Raw genomic sequence first — 19614 nt, forward strand, 5'->3', positions numbered from 1 at the left:
AGCATGTTTCTCTTTTGCAATTCGCGGCTGCATCCACGCAATTCCCTGGATTTGGGAGCCCGGTCTGCTGCAGGCGCGGCCTGGGCCTGCCTGCCACGACCCTCCATCCTGGGCGGGTGTGTGTGTGTTACAGACAATAGGCAAGCAAACATCAGGCTGGTAACAACGTGGGACGACGGCTGGCTCCTTTAGAGGGTGACCGGAGAGTCCTAGGCCAGCAATGCTACTCGAAAAGCAAAGGGCTCCTCGCGAGGTTCGGGGTCCGCACAGAGGAGGCGGTGCGTGCGTGCGCGCTCTCAGGGCGGCGGCGGCGGCGCGCGCGCGCGCTACCGCGACCCGCTCCCCGCAGCGGACGATGCCGCCGAGGAGGAGGCGGCGGCGGCGGCGGCGCGCTCCGGCGGTCTGAAGCGGCGGCCGGCTGCCACGGGCCGGCGGCGCGATGAGCTGGGCGGCCGCCCCCGGCTCGGGGCTGTGAGGGGCTCGGGGCCGGGGGTGGGCGGCGGCGGCGCAGCGGGCGGCCCACGCTTCTCTTCAGCGGCGGCGGCGGTGGCCATGCGCGGGACGGCGGGACCGGGGCCGCCGGGCCAGGGCCGCCTCCCGGGGACCCGCGGCCTGAAGGCCCCGCCGCCGCCGCTGCTGCTCCTGCTCGCGCTATTGCCGCTGCTGCCCACGCCTGGCGCCGCTGCCGCCCCGGCCTCGCGGCCCCCGGCGCTGCCGCCCGCGGCCGCGGGGCCCAGCGTGAGCCTCTACCTGAGCGAGGATGAGGTGCGCCGGCTCATCGGTGAGTGGGGACGCCTGCGCCAGGGCGGGCAGGTCGGCCCGGGCCCGGGTGCTTCCGGCCCAGTCCGCGCGCGCTGGACCGCCGGCGGGTCGGTCCCAGCTCCAGGGTCGCCTCCGGGCCCCGGCGTTTGCTTGCTGTGTTGGCCGGGAGGTGTGGTCCCTGCCCGCCTCCCCCCAACGCCGGGCCAGCCTTCCGGCCTACTCCCCAAGCCGCCTAAAGACCCGGGGACCCCTCGGCCGCCGGCGAGCTTCTCCATTCCGGCTTGCTTACAGCCTCTTCGGCCTTTCGCCTTATTCCCTAGGGGCACTCTTCCCCGCCGCTCCAAGTTTCTTTGACCCTTCCTCTATACGTGTCGCTCTAGGGCCCTGGACTTCGGGTACTCGAAATCCACGTTTTATTTAGGAACTGCAGTGAGTCTGATGCCCTGGTAGAGGCAACACTACTGCTATCATAGGTTTATATTTTCTTTAAATGAAAGAAGTTGGTTATAAGGGCGCTACGTGTTCGAGGCAGTCTCCAGATCAGGGACGATAAGCGTATTTTATAATAGTGAATGAATCTCCAGGTACCAGACCTTTTAGCTTCTTCAGTACCTTGGTTTTTGTCTTGGATATGTTGGAGTTTGGACTGGTCCGTATTTCAGGGCCCCTCTTCTACGTTGATACCTTCTAAGGAAAGGAGAACTTGGCTTGGGGTCAGCTGGTGGTTCTGTTCTACCTAATTAGTTTTGTTATTGGGGAATTAATTTGAAAAATAGGACTTTGTGGATTCTGGAAGTAACCCCTTAGAGGAAGGTCTAATTTCTATTAGAAGTGGCCCCAAATAGGAAGTCTTTGGTACTTGGAGATACCTAGACATTCGCTTTCTGTTGTGTATTATGGGCCAAAGAGCCACAGTTTGTTTTTCCGTCTTTATTTCATCTCAGATTTGTGGTACATCTGAGTGTTTGATGGGAAAAATTACTTTTATCTATCATTTTATCCTGTTCTTTAAAAGTCATAAGACTTTCTTGAAGCCTGTTGAAGTCGACTTAGTGTTAAAGCGGAATTGCTTTTAAGCAGACTATTTAGACATTGTTACATATATGGGCTTGTAGTTTTTAACCAAAGAAGAATGCTGTGTTTTTGTAATGTCCTGCCATTCTAAATCCTCTTTGCAGTCTAGCAGAATTAGCGGAATTTAGTTTAGCTGAATGAAAATTGCAAATTGGATTAGTGCTTGAAACAAGACTAAAGTTTAGGAAAAATATTGTTTATGAATTAACCCATCACATTAATTAAATAATATTTTAAAAATAGTAATTTACTCATTTTAAAAATACTATGTATTGTGCATGATTTTGTAAAGATTTTTTGGTTAAAAATGTGTATATAATTTGTGGCTTTGTTTATATGTAAGAAATCATCTCCAGGAGAAGGACAGGGAAGCTTGGCATGCTGCAGTCATGGGGACCCAAAGAGTTGGACTCGACTGAGCAACTGAACTGGATTGAGGGAAGGGACAGGGGACAACCAGAGGCTGACATGGAGTGCCTGCCATATACTTGCTCCTCCATGTTTTATACATGTTATTTTCTTTAATTTTCTTGTGACCCAGTGAGGTGAATATTATTATTCCCATTTTAAAGATGAAGAAAGTGAGACTTCTAAGTAACTTGTTCAAGGCTACACATTTAATAATCTTTTTTAAAAAATCAAACGTAGTGTTGACATAGACCACAAAGTTTCATTGAATGAAATGAAGATATTTATAATAGAAGTTTGATTATGGTGTGGTGGAAAAGAATAATTGCTATTTAATACTTGAAATGTTGTATTTGTTACCTGACTGATAAACATCCAATATATGCCCAGGAATGAGCCATTGGGAAGAAGGGAGAGAGAATTTCCTTGCTGATCAAAACCTCAGTCACCTCTGGGACAGGGGAGACCTGTAGTATTTTCTTTAATACAGAAAGAGTTGACCTGTTAGAGTGGGTCTCTTGACTCTCCATCCTGCACAGATCCAGGCCCTCTTCTTCCTTTATCTATTCTTCTAACTTGAAAGTATTCCTTGGCTACTCCTGGCTGGGAAAGAGCAAGTGGGTGGGGCTGATGTGTACCAGGCGTACTGGGTTCTCAGAATGCAGTTTCCCATAGGAACTCTTATTAAGACTGCTTGTGTCGTGTTTTTGTATCTTTATGGTTTTTTAAGTGCCTTCTAAAAGCTAATTTGAGAAACTAACCATCACTATAATATTTCTAAGACAACGAATTTGCATTGCCAAGTGCAAAACTTATAAGTGAAGTTGGTAGTGACTTCATAAATTGAACTAATTGTTTTTGACATGAGAATAATTTTTTTTAATGCAGTTCATACATGCACATATTTTTAAAAAATCAATAACGCTAAAAGACTTAAAAAGCAATAGTCTTCTGCTTTTGGCCTTTCATCTTCCAGGCCCTACTTTCCAGTGGAAGCTGCTTTCCCAAGCTAGCTCTTTTTTTCCTCCCTGTTTTTTAACTTTTCATATTTTGAAATCAGTGTAGATATCCTAGTATAATAACTGAGCAGTTGCCCTCTTCTCATGCCCAAACCCCCCTGTTTAGTTACATCATTTTTAGTAAAACCAGCAGTCTGTATTTACATTATTGTGCATATATTTATATTATAAATTTTTATTATACATTATTGTATGTATACAGACACACACATAAATATAAATTCACTTCTGAGTTAAATGGTGACCCATAAATGGTTATGTTTTCTTTTCCAAAACGCTTTTGTTTTTCCTGGAGCAAATAAGAGACTTAAACTTTTTGATAAGTCTATTCTGTATCTATGGCTACATTCTCTCATACACTCCAAGAAATATATTAAATGCCTTTTGATTTTTTTTTTCAAGTAACACATCAAATCATCTATCAGTTCCACTTGTTTTCCTCTTAGAGCCTCCTTGTTTTGGAGGGAGAAAACGGTAGGCTTGTTTTCTCTGCAGATTCTGTACCCTTCTCTTCTGTCTTCTGTCCCCTTTTCCTCTGATCCTGGATCTCCTGCCTTCTTTTTTTTGGTTTGCGTCATGTTACTGAAGTGTATCCTCAGTAGCCTCCTGAGAAGAGTTGCATGGGAGGTAAATTATTTCAGGCCTTGTATGTCTGGAGATGTCTATCCTATCCTCATGCTTTTAGGTGATTTGACAGAATTTACATATTAGAAAAAAATACATATATTTTTGCTACTTTTGGTGGCATTTTTCACAGTTACCTGGCTTTAAGGGTTTCTGATGAAAAATCCAAAGGCATTCTGATGCTTTTTTTCCTTGTTGTTTGAGCTTAAGGTCTTTGTCTTTAAGAAATCTGTAATTTTATAAGCTGCTCTGTGGCCCCTTCTCCTGTCTGTGGTTCCTCTTGTCTTAGTGAGGCCTTTCAATCTAGAGACTCATATCCTTCAGTTTTAAAGAACGCCTGTTACTTCTGATAATTTCCTGTCCATCACTTTTTGTTTGCTTCCAAAATGTCTATTGGTTTGGTTGTTGAATCTCCTGTAATTGATCTTCAGATACCCTTAACTTATGTTGCCTCTTATTTATATCTTCATATTTGGAGGTGGAAGGAGGGGGAAATTTTCTCAATTTTGTCTTCTAAGCTCTTGTATTTTTAAAATTTTAATGATTATTTTAAATTTTAGAACTCCTTCTGTTCCCTGTTTAAATTTCATTTTATTCTAATTTTATGGATATATTATCTTCATTTATCTTTCAGGCGTATGTTGTTTTAATTTTTTCTGTATGTTTAATATTTTAAAAATACTTCTTCTGCTTCCTTCAATGTGCCTGTTTATTTCAGAGTTCTTTTTCTGTTCATTTAAATTATATCTGTTGATCCTCCCGTGTCTGTAATTAATTAAGAATGAGATTCTGAAAAGTTGATTAGGGGAGAGCAAGCCTGTGTGTATGTGTGTGAGAGGTCTCCTGGCCTCGCGTGGGGTGCGAGTGGACTTTTCATTGGGAGCCTCCTCCCATATATCAGCGCCTTCACCTCTTCTTTAGGACTGGTCAGCATCTGTGGAGAAGACACCTCCACTCTGCTGCCTCAGATGTGCTTGGTGATACATCAGCTGCCTGGGTTTGAATTATCTGGTTGGGGAGAGATGCAGGGTGCCGTTATTCAGGCTGTAGACTTTGGCTTCTGTTTACAACTCTCTTGTTTTTGTGGTTCAGTTTCTTCAGAGAAAAACTTGGGGTTAACTGCCAGACCTGGGGGCCCAACAGCTCTGAATGCCCCTCACCAGTGGCTCCCCCTTTGGCAGGCTAGAGCCTCAGGCTGGTGGCTCTTGGTGCATCCAGGGCTGAGTCCCTCCAGGGGTCCTGAGAAGCACTGACCACTCCTTCAGCCGTGTCCCGTCTTGCATATAGAGTCACAAAGAGTTGGACACGACTAAGCACACACGAGCACATCATGCAAAAGTTTGTTGAAATATCTGATGTGTTGTTGTCTACTTTCCCTTTGTTTGTAGTTTAGTATCTTTGTGATTTCATTACTGTCATTTTAGAGGAGTCCTAGGAAGATGGGGTTAAAGGCTAGTGATCACTTCACAGTGTGTAAATGGCACACTGTAAAGTGGGTTGGGCTTTGACTGTTGAAGAGCTGGTGACGTGTAGTTTTTTGGTAATAACAATATTAGGAAGAGTAGTGGTGGTGGTCACAGTAATCGTTGACACTTTATAGAGTGCTGCTGACATGTTGCAATCTTTTCCCTATGTCAGGTACAAAATAATCCCTGTTTTGGGTGCATATTGTTATAGATTTGAAGGAAGTATGTAACCAGCTCCTTCCCTGGTAGTAGGGCATGCAGTCTTGATTTAAGTCTATTGGTATAGAGACTCCAAAAGCCTCAGAAGCTTTATGTGGAATCCGTTTGTTTGCTCCAGGCCCTGCTTAGGCTGCAGTGTTGGCATTCGATTCCCCATTTTACTAATGAGGACTCTGATTTGGGGCCCTTTGGGCAGTGAGTAGAGGGCCAGGTCTTAACTCAGTCCAGAATCCATATTGCCTCTATGTCAGCTCTGGGGGAGCTGTGATTAACTGAAATTCTTAAGGAGTAGAATTGACAAGCGTGCTGCCACATGTGCTCATCTGTCTTCACTATTATCCACGTTCTCTCCTGTTCACTGTCTAATTGGTAATTCTGATAGTTGAGTTCCCTGGAAGTCCAGAGCTGGTGAAAATTGTCTGTGGCTGGGGCAGAGCTAGGGTGTGGGGAAAAGTTGCTGATGGACGGTGGGTATGGTATGAACTGTTTATGATAGCAGAGTTGCTGGCGCTAGGGCATCTGTAGGAGTCTAGGGAACTTCCGAGAATAGACTCCGCCTCCCACCAATTAGGAATTCACTCTGGATAACCGCCTCTCCATTAAAACAAAGTACTCTCTGGAAGAGTTAAGCATTGTTAACATCTTATTTAAAATCAGTTTAACACTAGTTGAGATCATTGCTTCTCGAATTAGTCCAGTAAAAATTTTTGAAGCCCAACCAAGTACCACATACTGTGGTAGAAAATGGCAATTCAAAGTTACTAAAGTCCTTCTCTTAAGGAACTCAAAATTTCATAAGAGAGACTAACAGTTGTAGCTACAACTCTCACATTAAGATAAGAGTTATACTTATGATTGATGTAAGTTATCGTGGGAATGATTGCTTTTGACTGTAGAAGGGTGGAGAGTCTTGGGTTTAGGGAAGGTTTTTCTAGGAAAGGGGACATTTGAGTCTCATCTCCAAAGGTGAGCTTGAAAGACAGTAAAGAGGAGCGTTTCATGTTAGGCAAAATAAATAGTACAAAGCCATAGGCGTATGGAAGCAGGTATGTGTGAAATCAAGGAGTAGGAACAATGTAATGTGGCTAAGATGAGAAAATTTGGCAAAACCAGGGAGTGGCAGAATATAAAGCTGAGAGGTAGGTTGAAATTAGATTAGGAATTTGAATTTTATTTTATAGGTAATGCGAAACTGTTGAATTTAGGAAAGGAGAGTACACAGAGGGGTTATAGAGAAGACAGCTTCGGCTCCAGTGAAAGGGTGGCTTGCAGACTGGAAAGATGGATTGGGGAATGGAAGAGAGTTAGCCTTGTTGTGCTGTGCTTAGTCGCTCAGTCGTGTCTGACTCTGCCACCCCGTGGACTGTAGCCTGCCAGGCTCCTCAGTCCATGGGGATTCTCCAGGCAAGAATACTGGAGTGGGTTGCCATGCCCTCCTCCAGGGGATCTTCCCAACCTAGGGATTGAACCCAGGTTTCCCATGTTGGAGGCAAATTCTTTACCATCTCAGCCACTAGGGGATCAGCTAGGGCAGTTGAGGGTGTGGCATGGGTTTATGAGGAATTTGCAGGGAGTTTGGAGAAGACTTAGTGGGGAGAACCGAGGGCTAAAGAAAAGGGAGGAGGCAGAGAGGAATCAAAGTTTCAGATTTGAGCAGCTTTTTCTTATTGAAAATGGTTGAAGGAAAAGAAAAATGAGATGAGCCATTTTTCTCCCAGCACCTCTCTTCCTTTTCAACCTCAAGCCAAGTGTTTGGGGGTGGGGGAGCAGTGAGCGTGTTCTTTCTGCTGCTGCGGGGCCTGTCCTCCCGCTGCTCAGACTCTGAGGAGGTGGTGCTGGTGGAGGTGGGTTAGCACGCTGCAGCATGCTCCGAAGCCTGGATGTTTTGGGTGGGGTTGGTGGTATTGATACAATGTTAATTTGAATCCATGTGTTCTTCATTGAGAGAGCTAGACTGAGACATTGTGCAGTTGTGGGTTTTGAAATTTTTTTTTTTCCGGTCTTCATTCTACACACGTGGGAGAACTGTCCAGTTATGGCTAAACCTGTCTCCTATGAGTCACATCCTGAGTGACTCGTCTGTTCTGAAGGTGCTGCCTGAAATACTGTTTGGACTTTAAGGGTCACTTTAGAAACAAATGAAATGTGGGTTTTTTTTTTTTTTTTTTTTTTGAGCATCCTGAATTGAGAAATTCCACATGACTACTTTTGGGGTTTTAACACAATTATGCCAGTGTTCTGAAAAGACTTGCCAGCTATATATACTAAAACAAAACAAAAACTTGACATGAAATAGAGCCATTACCTACTCTGAAATTGTATTATGCTTAAAAGTATGTTTTTTCCTGTGTTATTGTTGATGTATATCAAGTATAATATTTTCTAATCAAGATGTTATTAAACAACTTTGATTTATGTAGGACCTCTAAAAATGTGATGTGCCAAAACAAATGTGTGTATTGCTGAATTACATAATAAACCATTTACTGAAAATTCTCAATTGTGTTCAGCAAGTAATAGTGCCGAGTGGCAGACTATTTTTGAAAAGAAATTTCAGACGTCCCATTCTTGTTCTTAAGACGAATATGTTGTATCTTGTTCATAAATAATGAACATGTTCTTTTATAAATATGTCTTGCTCTAGGTCATCAGTTTCACTTAATTTCTTTTATTTATCAACCGTTGGCAGTAGATGGCATTGGCATTTTTTAATAGATAAAGCTGAGACTCTGGGAAATTACACAGTTTGCTGGAGGTCACAGAGATGTCTGGGGCTGTATGACTCTAAAGTGCGTGCTTTCTCTACTGTGCTGCCTCTGAAAGTTAACAGTTTACATAGTCTTTATCTAACCAGAGTCATCTGAGGGGCTTAAACAAAATACAGATTCAAAGACCTACTCTGAGCAATTTGTTTAGGAGATCTGAGATGGGGTCCAGCCAATGGGGTTTTTGAACAGTATGTCTCATGAATTATCAGATGTAAGGCTTTTTCACATTTGAACATCTCTGAAATTGGAATCATTTTACAATCAGTGGTGAGTCATCAGGTAATTGACAGCCTTTTTTCTTTCTTAATGGCACAAGAAATAACGGTGCATTTAGACTAAATGAAATACAGTATTTTAACAAGATGAAATTGTAAAGGAGACTTAGACATAATTTGCCACCTTTCTTGTTTTTTGGGTATCTGTCACAACTTTCTTTCAGAATTGTAAAATTCACTGGTGATAACGTATTTGTGGTAATGGCTGTGTAGTAATGTCCTTGCAGGGAAGGCCAAAATGGCATTAGATTTAAAAACAATGGAAACGTGCTTTTTGGCTAGGAAGTTGCTGTCAAGAGAATTATCAGTGGTTCTCAACTTATTTTGTGAAAGCCTTAGAGCCTTTCCCTAGACAAGGGTATGGATCCCACATATACTAAGTTTTGTGTACTCTGATGGGGGTTCTTAGACTTTGAGGGTTTTGCAGGGTCTCTTGATGAAAGCTTATGGGTACATCTGAACCCCTTAAAAGCTGCTTCTGGAAGGGAGCATCTATTACATTCCGTATATCATCAGGTCAGATTCTCTGACCTCCTACGTGATTTTTTTTCTTCCAGTTTTATTCAGATATAATTGACATACAGCACTGTGTAAGTTTAACATGGCCAGCATAATGATTTGACTTACATACATCATGAAATAACTACCATAGTAGGTTTAGTGAACACTATTATCTCATGTAGATGCAATATTAAAGAAATAGAAAAAAAGTTCTTTTCCTTGTGGTGAGAATTCTTCGATTTACTCACTTAACAGCATTCATATATAGCATATAGCAGTGTTAATTATCGTGTTATACATTATACCCCTAGTACTTATTTGTCTTATAACTGCAAGTTTGTGCTTTTTGACTACCTTCATCAACTCCTCCTGCCCCCTGAATTTGTAAAAAGTTTGCAGACATTAAGGCTTATTCTGTTGTAATTACGTGGCTTTTGACAAATGCATCCACTGTAGTATCACACAGAATAATTTTGCAGCCCTGAAAATTCCCCTGTGAAGGGGGCATTTATGTTTATTAATACCATTACTTATATTTTAAGTAAGTTTGCTTTTAAAAAATGTATTTATTATGGAGAATTTCAAACATTCAGGAGTAGACAGACTAGTATAGTGAAATTCTATGTATCCATTATCCAGTTTCAACAGTTATCATCTCAGAGTCAGTTTTGTTTGGTCTGTACCTCTCCACTCGCAATCCACTCCCTTGTTATCACTTCCCCCCGTCTTCTGCTTGGATTATTTTGAAGCAAACTCAGAAAATTGCATAAAATATTTTTTGGTGTGTGTGTCTAAGAGATAAGGACTCTTAAAAATTTATAATAACCAAGATCACACCTAAGAAATTAACAGTGATTCATAAATATCATGTATCTAGGCTTCCGTCGTCCTGCTTTATAAATTAATGTTTATATGGAGACTCTTGCCTGCCACCTGTTTCTTCTCTTGTCGCTGCTCCCCACCACACCACCGTTTAGTTCCTTTGGTGCCAAGCTCTTCTCACCCTAGGGTCTGCAGTCAACTCTTGCTCTGCCTTATGTACTTATCGCAGATCTTTTCGGGGCTGGAGCCTTCTGTATCTCAGCTTAGTGTTCCTTCCTCAGAGAGCTTTGCCTCTCTAGGGCTGACCCTCAGTGCCACTCGGTTCTGTCACTTTGTTTTCTTTTAGGTGGGATTCTCTGGTGGCTCAGATGGTGAAGAGTCTGCTTGCAGTGCCAGAGACCTGGGTTGAATCCCTGGGTCAGGAAGATCCTCTAGAGAAGGGACTACCCATTCCAATATTCTTGCCTGGAGAATTCCATGGACAGAGGAGCCTGCGAGCTACAGCCCAGGGGGTCCCAAAGACTCAGACACGACTGAGAGGCTAACACTTTGACTTTTGTTGTTTCTATCTCCCTCTGTAGGAAACTTAATTCTGTTTGAATAGCTGCTGCTGCCTCTGCTGAGTCGCTTCAGTCGTATCCGACTCTGTGCGACCCCATAGACGGCAGCCCACCAGGCGACCCTTTTATACTGTTTTACTCTATATCCCCAGCACCTGAAACAGTACCTGGCACATAGTCAGGTACTGTTCAGTTAAAATTCAGTGAATGAGTTAGTGAATGAATCATACTTTTTTTTTTTACTTCACCATCTTGTGCCTTACTGGAGTTCTCATTCTTTTGATCATTTCCCTTTGCCCACTTAGTTATTATCCAAAAGGATATTGGAGTCAACTTGCAAATGGACGTTTAAATAAATTAGTTATAATGGCTTCCTTTGAAGTCGCCTAATTTTCCCAACTCTCTCCCCTGAACCCTGCTCCCTGGGTGAGATGTCCCCGTCTTGGCTTCCATAGCTCTATGCCATGTATAAACCATGTGGTCACTGTGCCCATCACATTCTCTAGTGCCCTGCTTCACTAAGGCTACCTTGTGGCTTGGCACGCAGCTGTCTCTCAGCAGACTGCTGGTCCACACTACAGCTGAAGGATATAAAATATTCAACAGAGATTCTGGCAAAATAATTAAAAGCTGGAAAACAGATTTCTAATCTTCTGAAATGCTAATCTGCTGTTAACCCTAGCCAGTGTATTTTTTCATCTCTAGAAATTTGATTTGGGTCTTTTCATGTCTTCCATGTCTCTTCTTGACTTTTTGTGGGGGCACAGTTACAGTCGTTTTCATGTCAGCTGATTCTAACATCTGCCAGTTCTGCGTTGGTTTCAGTTGATCTATTTTGCTTTTTTGCATGCCTGATAGTTTATGAATAGACACAGGCATTATGAATTTTATCCTGTTGGGTCCTGGATATTTTTATATTTCTGTAAATATTTTTAGGTTTTATTCTGGTACTCAGTTAAGTTACTTGGAAACAGTTTGATCTTTTCAGGTCTAGGTATTTAGACTTGTTAGATAGGACAGGAGCAGGCTCAGTGTAGGTCTAAGTATTTCTGAGTCAAGACCTTTCTTTGTACTTGCTCCTGTGACTCTGGCAGATGTGAGTAGGTGATATTCCAGAACCTGTGAAGTGTTACCCTCTGTTAACCTTTTATTTTTGCTCTGTTCTGTGTAGCTTCTTTATGCATGCTCTGAGCAGTACTCAGCCAAAGGCTGGAGGGGCAGCCCTCTGCAGATCTTGGAAGTTCTCTCTCCATGCAGCTCTCTCTTCTCTGGAAATTTGTCCTACATACTGTAGCTGTCTTTGCCTTTCTGAACTCATGTATTTTGTCTGGTTTTGGTTATTTCAGACAAGAGAGTTTATCTGGTCCTGTTACTTGGTCTCGCCCAGAAGTGGAAATGTCCGAGGATTATCTTTTTGATTGTTTGCGTTTTTTCAAAAATTGTTTAACTCCTTAGATTATTTGTTAAGATAATTCAGTCCAATTTCAAGAAAAATTCTAAAGTTTGTGTATGTGTGCATGTATGCACATGTGCAAAAATGTGGGTTTATAGTAGATAATATGGTGTGGGATAATATTGGATTTGAAATCTGCATATTTGAGTTTTAAATCTATCTCCTCCTTCTGTTATATGTGGGCAGGCAAGTAATTAATGTTTCTGAGTGTTGGTTTCCTCATATATGAGATGCTTTTCAGTGTATAACAGGATGTCTGTTGCATAGTTGCTGTATATGAAAGTGCCATATAATCCTCAGAATAATTTATTTTGGTTATTGGTGGGGGATTTGTATGTTTTTGGATAAAAACTCAAATCATAGAATGTTAAAGGGGTTATTTAGATATCACCTGCTTGATTGATTGCCTTCGGTAGCAACATTTATCACTCATTGAATAATTACTGAGTTTACACTAGACGTTATTTTAGAAGCTTGACATGTTTTGGTGAAATAAAACAGCTAAAGATCCCTGTCCTCATACAACTAACTTTTAGCAGAGAGACGAGTGACTTGCCTGGGGCAAAAAAAATTCAGGCAACTTTGGGACAGGGCTCCAAATTTGCACTTGGAGTTGCTTGCAGGGAGGAATAATGTTTGTGAATTCTCTGTTGTGTCTTTGATTTCCTGGCTGTAACAGCCAACTCTGAGCTACTAATGGCTGCACAGCTGACTGAAAGAGTGTGTGTGCTCCTGTTAGGGATTGGCTTGAAAGAGAGTGAAAGGTGGTTATGTCAAGACTGTGAGTGAATTACTTCACCTCTACTGTAGAGCTGTGCTCGCAATACATGCATGAGCTTGGTAAGATAATTTTCTTCTTTAAATAGTGCAGGAGTCAATGATAAATTGTTTTTCAGAGTATCATTTTACCAGATAGAACGTTCTGGCACTATGGCAGGGCATGCTTCGTATTTTATGTTACAGTGCTAGAGATTATGGGTTATGTTTTTGTTACTCACTATCCTTAGATAGGAGCTGAAGAAAAGATGCCCCTTTCCTACAGTGTAACATTGTAAATTCTCTTCTTATGATGTAGTTAAATATTAGGCCTCAGCTAATTTTCTAGGTATAATTTGACTATAGCTAGATTTATGAGCTTCTGGTGGACAAATTATTACTTTATTGTATCCATTTCAGTTTGTTAGTTTCCATAAACTGGGAAAATTTGAAACAAGAGCTCTGTATTTATTTAATTTGAACATTGATTAAAATACAGACTATTTAGTGGCTTCAGACATAGTAAACGATTTAGCCTTTTTTTCCTCTGGCTCGCATACCATACTGTCCTCAGAACCTAGAAGGGTATCTTGACTAAATTTTCAACTTTAGTTTGACTAACATTTGGAAACCATGGATGATATCATAGAATAATAGAGTTTTGGCTGACTTTTTGAAACCATCATGATATAATAGAATAATAGAATTTTGTGGCTGAGGAGGGACTTTAACTTTGTCTGGTTTAACTCCCTTGTTTTATAGTTGAGGAAATTGATGCCTGGAGAAGGTGGTTAAGTAATGGATTGCCAAAGGTCACTCAGCTACTCATTAGCAAAAACTCCACTTTAGTTCTGTTCCTACATTACTTTTGCTTTTTGCCTTAACTGATTCCTCATGTTCGTCTTTGATGTAGTTGATTTCTATCAATAGGCAGCCATTCATGCATCTAACATTTGAGTGCCTACAAGCACACTAACACTCCGGCCTTGCTTGAGAGGTGTGCGAGGTAGCAGGGAAGACAGATGGTTTGGTCACTGGCACTAATGTTCGACCATTGTTGTGGTCTTAGGAAACCAGTAGTTAACTTTTAAAATCATTTAGAATAATTTTTAAACTGTTATGTTATTTGAACTTAAGCTGCACAGGCCAGGTCATGTAGAACATAAGCCTTGAATTAAGCTTGAGCTTAAAATTGTTTAGGGGAAAGTGAATTTTCCTTGATGGATGTTGAGCGTTTTGCAGAAATAACTTTGGTTTTTCAGCTTGGAATTTGGGTTATCTAAAAATAACTTATGAATAAATGTCATATTTTCTAACAAGAGAGTAACATTCCTAGTGTGCTAGAATTGGCGGTGAGAAATTTAAGTCTGGTTATGATAGTTGAAGAACTGAAATGTTCTTCAGCTTAGAGGAGAACAGTCCTGTACATTTTAAGAATAGCATGCTCCCTGTTCAGTCCATGACTGTCCCCCCTTGTTCCTGTCAGCCTTCCGGCAGTCTCTTTCCACTTTCCATCTGCTTGTTGCCCTGCTCTGTCCTCTTTTCTGTTGGCCCTTTCATTTTTACCTTGTGGAACTCAAGTTTTGTTTTGAGGTCTCCTCTGACTCTTTCATAGTGCTGCTTTTTCTCTTCAGCCTAACTGAAACCTAATTGTGAGTGAAATTTTCCTCAGAATCCTTTCCAGTTGCTGGAAAACAGTTTTAGTACATTCCCTTTGCATTTATGGGGTAAGGGTCAGCTTTTTTTCTTTTCTTTTTTAAAAATAATAATTTATTGGGTGACGTTCACATGACATAAAATTCACCTTTGTAAAGTGAAGAAAGAATTCAGTGACATTTAGTTTATATGTCATATTGTGCAGCCACCAACCCTGTCTAGTTTCTAAACATTCCCATTGCTCCAGAGTAAAATTCCTTACCCATTAAGCAGTCTTTTCCCATCTTCCTCTCTCTTCAGCCTCTTGCAGCCACCAATTTGTGTTCCATTTATCTATGTGGATTTATCTATGCTGGGTGTTTCATATAAATGGACTAATAAAATACGAGGCATTTTCTCTCTGGCTTCTTTTTGGCACTGTGTTTTGGGAGTTCATTCACATTGTAGCATGTGTGAGTCCTTCATTCGTTTCCACGACCAAATAGTATCCCATTCTGTGTCTATACCAAAATTTGTTTATTCATTCATATTTTGATGGACATTTGGGCTGTCGCCACATCTTTACTTTTGTGAACAGTGCTGCTATGAACGTGTGTGTTAAGTACTTGATTATCTGTTTTCAATTTTGGGTGTATACCTGAGAGTGGGTCATGTGGTAATTCTGTTTTAACTTTTGGAAGAACCACCAAACTTTTTTTTTTTACAGTGACTGAGCCTTTTTGTGGTCCAATCACAGTGTACAAAAGTTCCAACTTCTCCATATCCTTGCTAACGCTTGCAGTTTTCTGTTTGTTTTGTAATTAAAGCTATCCTAGTGAGTGTAAAGGGATACCTCATTGTAGTTTTGATCTGTATTTCCCTCATGACAAATGATATTCATATGTTTGTTGGCTGTTTGTGTGTTTTCTTTGGAGAAATGTCTATTCAGGTCCTCTGCCCATTTAAAAAAAATATTTATTTATTTGGCTTCATGGAGTCTCAGTTGCAGCACACAGGATCTGTGTTGCGGGGCACGGGATCTTCGTTGTGGCATGCAGGCTTCTCTCTAGTTGTGGTGTGTGGGCTTAGTTGTCCCACCCCATGAATTGAAGTTGCTCAGTCGTGTCCGACTCTTTGCGACCCCGTGGACTGTAGCCTACCAGGCTTCTCAGTCTATGGGATTTTCCAGGCAAGAGTACTGGAGTGGGGTGCCATCTCCTTCTCCAGGGGATCTTCCCAACCCAGGGATTGAGCGTGGTTCTCCTGCATTGTAGGCAGACGCTTCACCCTCTGAGCCACCAGGGAAGCCTGTTCCACCCTATGTGGGATCTTAATTCACCGACTGGGAATCGACCCAGCGTCCTCTGGTTAGAAGGTGGATTCTCAACCACTGGACTACCAGGGAAGTCCCCCTTGCCCATTTTTAAATTGTCTTTTTGTTGTTGGGTTGTAAGAGTTCTTTATATATTGTGGACACTAGACCCTTATCAGATATATGATTTGCAACATTTTCCTCCATTTTCTAGGTTGTCTTCACCTTGATAATGGCTTTGGATGTACAGAGGGTTTTATGAAGTCCAATTTATCTATTTTTCTTCTGTTAGTCTTGCTTTTAGTGCCATATTTAAGAATCCATTGCTAAATCCAAGGTCATAAAATTTTATCCCTATATTTTTTTCTAAGAGTTTTATAGTTTTCAGTTCAGTTCAGTTCAGTCACTCAGTCATGTCCGAGACTCTTTGCGACCCCATGAATCACAGCACACCAGGCCTCCCTATCCATCACCAATTCCTGGAATTCACTCAGACTCACGTCCATCGAGTCTGTGGTGCCATCTAGCCATCTCATCCTCTGTCGTCCCCTTCTCCTCCTGCCCCCAATCCCTCCCAGCATCAGAGTCTTTTCCAGTGAGTCAACTCTTCACATGAGGTGGCCAAAGTACTGGAGTTTCAGCTTTAGCATCATTCCTTCCAAAGAAATCCCAGGGCTGATCTCCTTCAGAATGGACTGGTTGGATCTCCTTGCAGTCCAAGGGACTCTCAAGAGGCTTCTCCAACACCACAGTTCAAAAGCATCAATTCTTCGGCGCTCAGCCTTCTTCACAGTCCAACTCACATCCATACATGACCACAGGAAAAACCATAGCCTTCACTAGACGAACCTTTGTTGGCAAAGTAATGTGTCTGCTTTTGAATATGCTATCTAGGTTGGTCATAACTTTCCTTCCAAGGAGTAAGTGTCTTTTAATTTCATGGCTGCAGTCACCATCTGCAGTGATTTTGGAGCCCAGAAAAATAAAGTCTGACACTGTTTCCACTGTTTCCCCATCTATTTCCCATGAAGTGATGGGACCGGATGCCATGATCTTCTTTTTCTGAATGTTGAGCTTTAAGCCAACTTGTTCACTCTCCACTTTCACTTTCATCAAGAGGCTTTTGAGTTCCTCTTCACTTTCTGCCATAAGGGTGGTGTCATCTGCATATCTGAGGTTATTGATATTTCTCCTGGCAATCTTGATTCCAGCTTGTGCTTCTTCCAGTCCAGTGTTTCTCATGATGTACTCTGTATATAAGTTAAATAAGCAGGGTGACAGTATACAGCCTTGACGTACTCCTTTTCCTATTTGGAACCAGTCTGTTGTTCCATGTCCAGTTCTAACTGTTGCTTCCTGACCTGCATACAGACCTCAAGAGGCAGGTCAGGTGGTCTGGTAGTCCCATCTCTTGAAGAATTTTCCACAATTTATTGTGATCCACACAGTCAAAGGCTTTGGCATAGTCAATAAAGCAGAAATAGATGTTTTTCTGGAACTCTCTTGCTTTTTCCATGATCCAGCGGTTAGGTGTTATATTTAGGTTGTTGATTTATTTTGAGTTAGTCTTTATATATGGATGAGGTAATTTCATTCTTTTTGCATATGGATATCCAGTTGTCGCAGCAGCATCTGTTAAAGAGGCTCTTCTTTCCCCATTAAGTGGTCTTGGCACACTTAACAATAATCAGTAGGCTAGATGTCTACTTGGACATCAGGTGGATGTTGAGGTCATGAACAGCCTTGGCCTTGCAAGGTTTCCCAGGTCTGCCCTTGTGCCCCACTCCCTCCTGTCTGTTGTTTCTTTGCCATGCATCATAACACATCCTTTACCATATAGTTCCTGAGGAACTGAGTACCACTTTTGATGATGGTTAAAATAACTATGGGTTTTGTTCTGTTCTAGTACTAGCTAATGGAGCCAATGTTTATACATGATTGAAACACTGCGCCAAGAAACCTAAATTTACCCTACAGAACACATTTTCCCTTTTAAAAGTTGCATAGAGAAACATTGCCAATTTCATTGGAAGATATTTTTGTAGTTTGTTTAAAATTAGTGTTTTACTGGTTCCTTAAATTCTACATTAATTGGCTAAGTCTTTTATGCTGATTGGGAAGAAGCAATAACTGCTAAGTGACCGATATCTCTGGTTGCACAATATTTTGTATCAAAGGCCTGATTATACCTGCATCAATTGTGTAAAACTTTAAAACTTTATTTATTTATTTATTTTTTCTCCAACTACAATTTTATTTTATTTTTAAACTTTACAAAATTGTATTAGTTTTGCCAAATATCAAAATGAATCCGCCACAGGTATATATGTGTTCCCCATCCTGAACCCTCTTCCCTCCTCCCTCCCCATACCATCCCTCTGGGTCGTCCCAGTGCACTGGCCCCAAGCATCCAGTATCGTGCATTGAACCTGGACTGGAAACTCGTTTCATACATGATATTTTACATGTTTCAATGCCATTCTCCCAAATCTTCCCAGCCTCTCCCTCTCCCACAGACTCCATAAGACTGTTCTATACATCAGTGTCTCTTTTGCTGTCTCGTACACAGGGTTATTGTTACCATCTTTCTAAATTCCATACATATGCCTTAGTATACTGTTTTGGTGTTTTTCCTTCTGGCTCACTTCACTCTGTATAATAGGCTCCAGTTTCATCCACCTCATTAGAACTGATTCAAATGTATTCTTTTTAATGGCTGAGTAGTACTCCATTGTGTAAAACTTTAAACATTTTAACTATTGCACTTAAGCTGTGTAAAAATTAATCAAAAAGATAGATAAGCAACAAGGACCTACTGTATAGCACAGGGAATTCTACTCAATATTCTCAGATAATCTATATGAGAAAAGAATCTAAAAAAGAATGAATGTATAACTGAATTACTGCCATATACCTGAAACTAACAAAGCATTGTAAGTCAACTATAATCCATTAAAAAAAAAAAAAACTAAGGAAAAAAGTCAATTGGCTAGAAATATATAGGCTTATTTCTGGACTCTCAGTTTTCTTCCATCAGTCTAGATATCTGTCATTACGTTATTACCACACTGTTTAGGTTTCTCTGGCTTTGTTGTAAGTTTTGCAGTTGGAAAACGTAACTCAACTGTGTTCTTTTTCAAGACTCTTTTGGCTGTTTGAGGCCACTTACATTTCCATATTAATTTGAGAATCTGCTTTTCTGTTTTCTGCAAAAAGGGCAGTTACAACTTTGATAGGGATTGCACTGATATATCCCTTTGGGTAGTATTGCTACCTTAAAAATAGTAATAATAAGTCTTTCAGTGCATGAAGATGGGATGTCTTTCCATTTATTTAGGTCTTCTTTAATTTCAGTAGTTTTGTAGTTTTCAGTGTATAAAACTTTCATCTCCTAATTTAATTGATTGGAGTTGTTTTCTTAATTTCCTTTCTGGGTTGTTCATTAGGGGACCAGCTTTTATCATGCATTATATCCTTCATTTGTTACTTTGATTTTTGATTGTTTTGCCCTGGGACAGTGACTCAGCATCCTCTTCTCTTTTTATATCAATGAGATTTACTTATAGGACCTTTGACCCGTTAGGGTTGTTGGAGTCACTGAGTTGTAAGATGATCCTCAGTGACTTGTTTTCATTACTTCCCTCCCTTTATCCCAGAGGATATTAACATTACTATGATTTTTTTTTTCCCTCACTTATTACTTGTGACTGTGCTGGTGCTTTTCTAAATAGGCACTCATTGAAATGGCCAATTTGGACTTGGTTCTTTTCTCAGCCCTTGGAGCATCCTTGCTGTGATCAGGGTGTTGAAGGGATTGCTGTAGTCAATCCCTTCTACTGGAACCAAGCTGTTTCCTGGTCTCTTAAAGTTGCCCTTTCCCTGGCTTGTGCACAGCTGGCTGAGTAAAGCATCACTGAATAAATGGTTTCCTTCACTGCCTCTCTAACCATTCTTCACTGC

The 19614-nt window shown here is 41.3% G+C and overlaps 1 protein-coding gene across 4 annotated transcripts in view; it reads left to right on the top strand.

Annotated features, from left to right (window-relative positions):
- The first annotated feature begins 345 nt into the window (after positions 1-345).
- The window catches only part of RYK (receptor like tyrosine kinase), a 108541-nt gene continuing 89272 nt past the window's right edge, over positions 346-19614 (top strand). For 2 of the 4 annotated variants that reach the window (XM_024996382.2, XM_010801614.4), the window contains exon 1: positions 346-781. In XM_024996382.2, coding sequence (XP_024852150.1) covers positions 553-781 — 229 coding nt within the window. In that variant the 5' untranslated portion in view covers positions 346-552. Of the gene's footprint in view, positions 782-3868; positions 3891-12763; positions 12792-19614 lie in introns of those variants that run through there. The other 2 variants (XM_024996392.2, XM_024996390.2) reach the window with 2 other exon arrangements.

The sequence above is a fragment of the Bos taurus genome, chromosome 1 (genome assembly GCF_002263795.3).
Source record: "Bos taurus isolate L1 Dominette 01449 registration number 42190680 breed Hereford chromosome 1, ARS-UCD2.0, whole genome shotgun sequence".
Taxonomy (NCBI): Eukaryota; Metazoa; Chordata; class Mammalia; order Artiodactyla; family Bovidae; genus Bos; species Bos taurus.